Source organism: Brassica oleracea, chromosome C2, assembly GCF_000695525.1.
Source record: "Brassica oleracea var. oleracea cultivar TO1000 chromosome C2, BOL, whole genome shotgun sequence".
Lineage (NCBI taxonomy): Eukaryota > Viridiplantae > Streptophyta > Magnoliopsida > Brassicales > Brassicaceae > Brassica > Brassica oleracea.
Genome location: NC_027749.1, coordinates 15071001 through 15074213, shown reverse-complemented (window position 1 = coordinate 15074213; position 3213 = coordinate 15071001). Strand labels below are relative to the sequence as shown.

Sequence of the window (3213 nt, the reverse complement as noted above, 5' to 3'; positions counted from 1 at the left end):
TATTTTTATAATATACTAGGGTCGATCCGCTCTACGGGCGGGATTATAAATAAAAAATAATTAGAATAGCTAGAGTAAATTTATATTATAAAACTTGATATATAAGTGACAATTAGTCAAATGCTTTGTTGGGTTAAAACTATACTAAATATGGAATGTTTATTACATAATATCATATGACACTATACGGAATGAGCCAACAGAATATCTCAAACCATTTTAGGATTTATGTTTGTGGCAACAATTACTTTATGATATGGAAAATGCTTTGCTGCCGCAGTCGAATGTTTATGTTTATGTAAACAATATAAACATAATATCATCTATAAGTGTTGTATTTTAATGTTGATATACCTCCATTTTTAATATGGGATGTTTTATATGATTTTTTCTAAATTATTTTATCTAATTGTGTAAAGTTACTGTAAGTAATTTCATTTTCCAAATTTACATGTTTGTAAATATATATTTATGTTAGTGAAAACACACAAAATCTTTATTTTTGGAAAAAAATATTCATGATACATTTCTTACTTTTAAAAACATTTATGTAGTTTTATATAAAAATATTTCAATTAATAAATGTGAGTGGAAATATAAATAGAATGGTGTCCAAGAAAAAGCTCCAACATCTCATTTAAACTCCGACTGTGTATATAATACCTTTGTAATATTATAATACCATATAATAGATGGGGTTCACTATTATGTTATTTTTTTTTACTTTCAGGTTTAGGATATCTGAGAACGTCATTATATATGTTGGTTCCTATGCTTTCTCTAAACAATATTATATTGTGTTTTGTTCCTTGTATAAGGAGGACGCATCATCTGATATAACAAAACTCATGATTTGTTCTTGTTTCCTTCAAAGCTCATATTGGAGCAATCATAAGATTCTTAGTTTATTAATAAGTTTTTTTTAATTAATTAGAGAAATTCAAATTTTAACAATCAATGAGATAATTAATATTTGAAAAACTTTAATGTATAAATACTCTTTAGTTTCGACTTTCGAATTAGATTATTTTGGTTAAATGGATATTGATTTGTATTGTGTATTCCTACCAAAAGGTATTTTTGTAGTTGAAAACATATTTCTCTCTTGTGGTCCCTAAACTTCCGTATAATCTTAATTTCATCCTGCGGAACTAAAGATTGTCAGATCGACACCCAGAATTTAAAACTGTAATCTACCCGTAAAGCTTTAAAAACGACGATGTTTAAGAGTCTCCAAACCAATGTTACGGAGAAAACAGAGTACTTCAAAACTTCAAGGTTTCTACTTTCTAGGGCATTCCAGATACTTTTACACTCTCACAAAGCAACAAACTATAACAGAGAGAGAGAGAGAGAGAGCTTCGATCTTTAGTACGGGAAGAACTAAGCTTATAGATCGCAGTCGGAGAAGATGCAGCTGTACAGTATCCAATCGATGCTCAAGGAAGGCTACAGACACCTCTCTGGCCTAGAGAAAGCCGTCATCAAAAACATCAAAGCTTGCAAGGAGCTCTCCACCATCACCCGCACTTCTCTCTGCCCCAATGGTTCGTTAATCGCTTCCTTGATTCATTTTTATCGGGATCCGCGAGTATGTTTCTCCGATATAATTAGAATCTATAATGCTTGATCTGCTTACGGTTTAGTGAGTAATGTAAATCTGATAGGCCCTTTCTTGTTTGTTAGGATTGAACAAAATGGTTATAAACCATTCAGATAAGCTCTTTGTAACCAACGACGCTGCGACCATTGTGAATGAGCTCGAGATTCAGCACCCTGCTGCGAAGATTCTTGTTTTAGCTGCCAAGGCGCAGCAGGAAGAGATCGGAGATGGAGCTAACCTCACCATCTCTTTTGCGGGAGAGCTTTTACAGAATGCGGACTGCAGAGGAGCTTGTCAGGATGGGGTTGCATCCGAGTGAGATCATTAGTGGATATAACAAAGCAATCATTAAGGTTTGTTGAGTTTGTGACTTACCTGAATCACTATTGGTGGTTTTGTTTTGGCTTAAGGAGTGTATGAATGCAGGTTGTTGAGGTTCTTGAAGAATTGGTTGAGAGTGGTTCTGAGAGGATGGATGTGCGTAGCAAAGGTGAAGTTGTTTCTAGAATGAGAGCTGCTGTTGCTAGCAAGCAGTTTGGTCAAGAGGAGATTATTTGTTCCTTAGTAGCTGATGTGAGTGTTTCTGTTTCATTGTTGGTTGGTTACTCATGTTTATTGGAGGTTTTGCTTTTAGTTGATTAGTTTACTTGTTCTTGTTTTTTTTTATTCAGGCATGTATTCAAGTATGCCCAAAGAATCCAACCAATTTTAATGTGGATAACGTCCGTGTTGCCAAGTTTCTTGCAGGAGGATTGCACAACTCTTGCATTGTCCGTGGCATGGTCTTGGAAAGCGATGCTGTTGGGAGCATAAAGCGAATGGTAAAAGCAAAGGTGAGATCGTTTTCTTTTGTTTGTACTTTTCTGTCCATGTTTTAGTTGTTTTCATCTAATTTATGCGCTTAGGAATTATAGCTTTATGCTTATTTCGTTCTTGGTTTCGATATCTGAATGTTCACGAACCCTTTTTATACTTTCTTCAGGTTGCTGTATTTGCTGGGGGCGTTGACACTACTGCAACAGAAACAAAAGGAACTGTCTTGATCCATAGTGCCGAGCAGGTTAGTTTCTTAACCGTTTGATTTCAGTGTGATAGGGTCAAAAAGCTGAGGTTTATCTGTATTCTTAAGCATGGTTGTGGGTTTCAACGGACTTGCGTAATGTCTCCAGATTTCTTCGCCGGGATTGAAGATTCAAACAGTGACGCTTAACGTCGATTGAACATCTCGAAGCTCCATTGTTGGCATCTCGAATCTCCATCGTTGCTTCCGTAGATGGAAGAAGAACATGAAAGTCATGAACCCTAGAATTGTGTATCGATTTTGGGAGAAGACGATAATCATCACTCACTATGGGTTTCACGATAAAAATACAAAAGCCCAGAAATTGTTAAGTGTGGCCCAAAGGAATCACGTAAATGAAACGCACAGTATTTAGGAGAAGGACAGGTGTCGCATCCAGGGCGATCGACTTAGTGATGTGGCATCACAGGAGAGAGGCAAACATTTCTTTATATATATAGATAGATTTGAAAAAACTCTACGTTGCCCGTTCATATTAATTCTTATGACGGTTAATTACATCGTTACTCTTAATAAATTAAATATAATT

General features: G+C 35.3%; 1 protein-coding gene across 1 annotated transcript; it reads left to right on the top strand.

Moving 5' to 3' along the window:
* Positions 1-1411: 1411 nt before the first annotated feature.
* On the top strand, positions 1412-2823 carry LOC106323537 (T-complex protein 1 subunit theta-like). Its single transcript, XM_013761642.1, has 6 exons — positions 1412-1547; positions 1687-1907; positions 2030-2176; positions 2275-2436; positions 2586-2663; positions 2773-2823. Exons 1-6 carry the CDS (start codon positions 1412-1414, stop codon positions 2821-2823), a joined length of 795 nt encoding a protein of 264 aa, XP_013617096.1.
* The last annotated feature ends 390 nt before the right edge of the window (positions 2824-3213 follow it).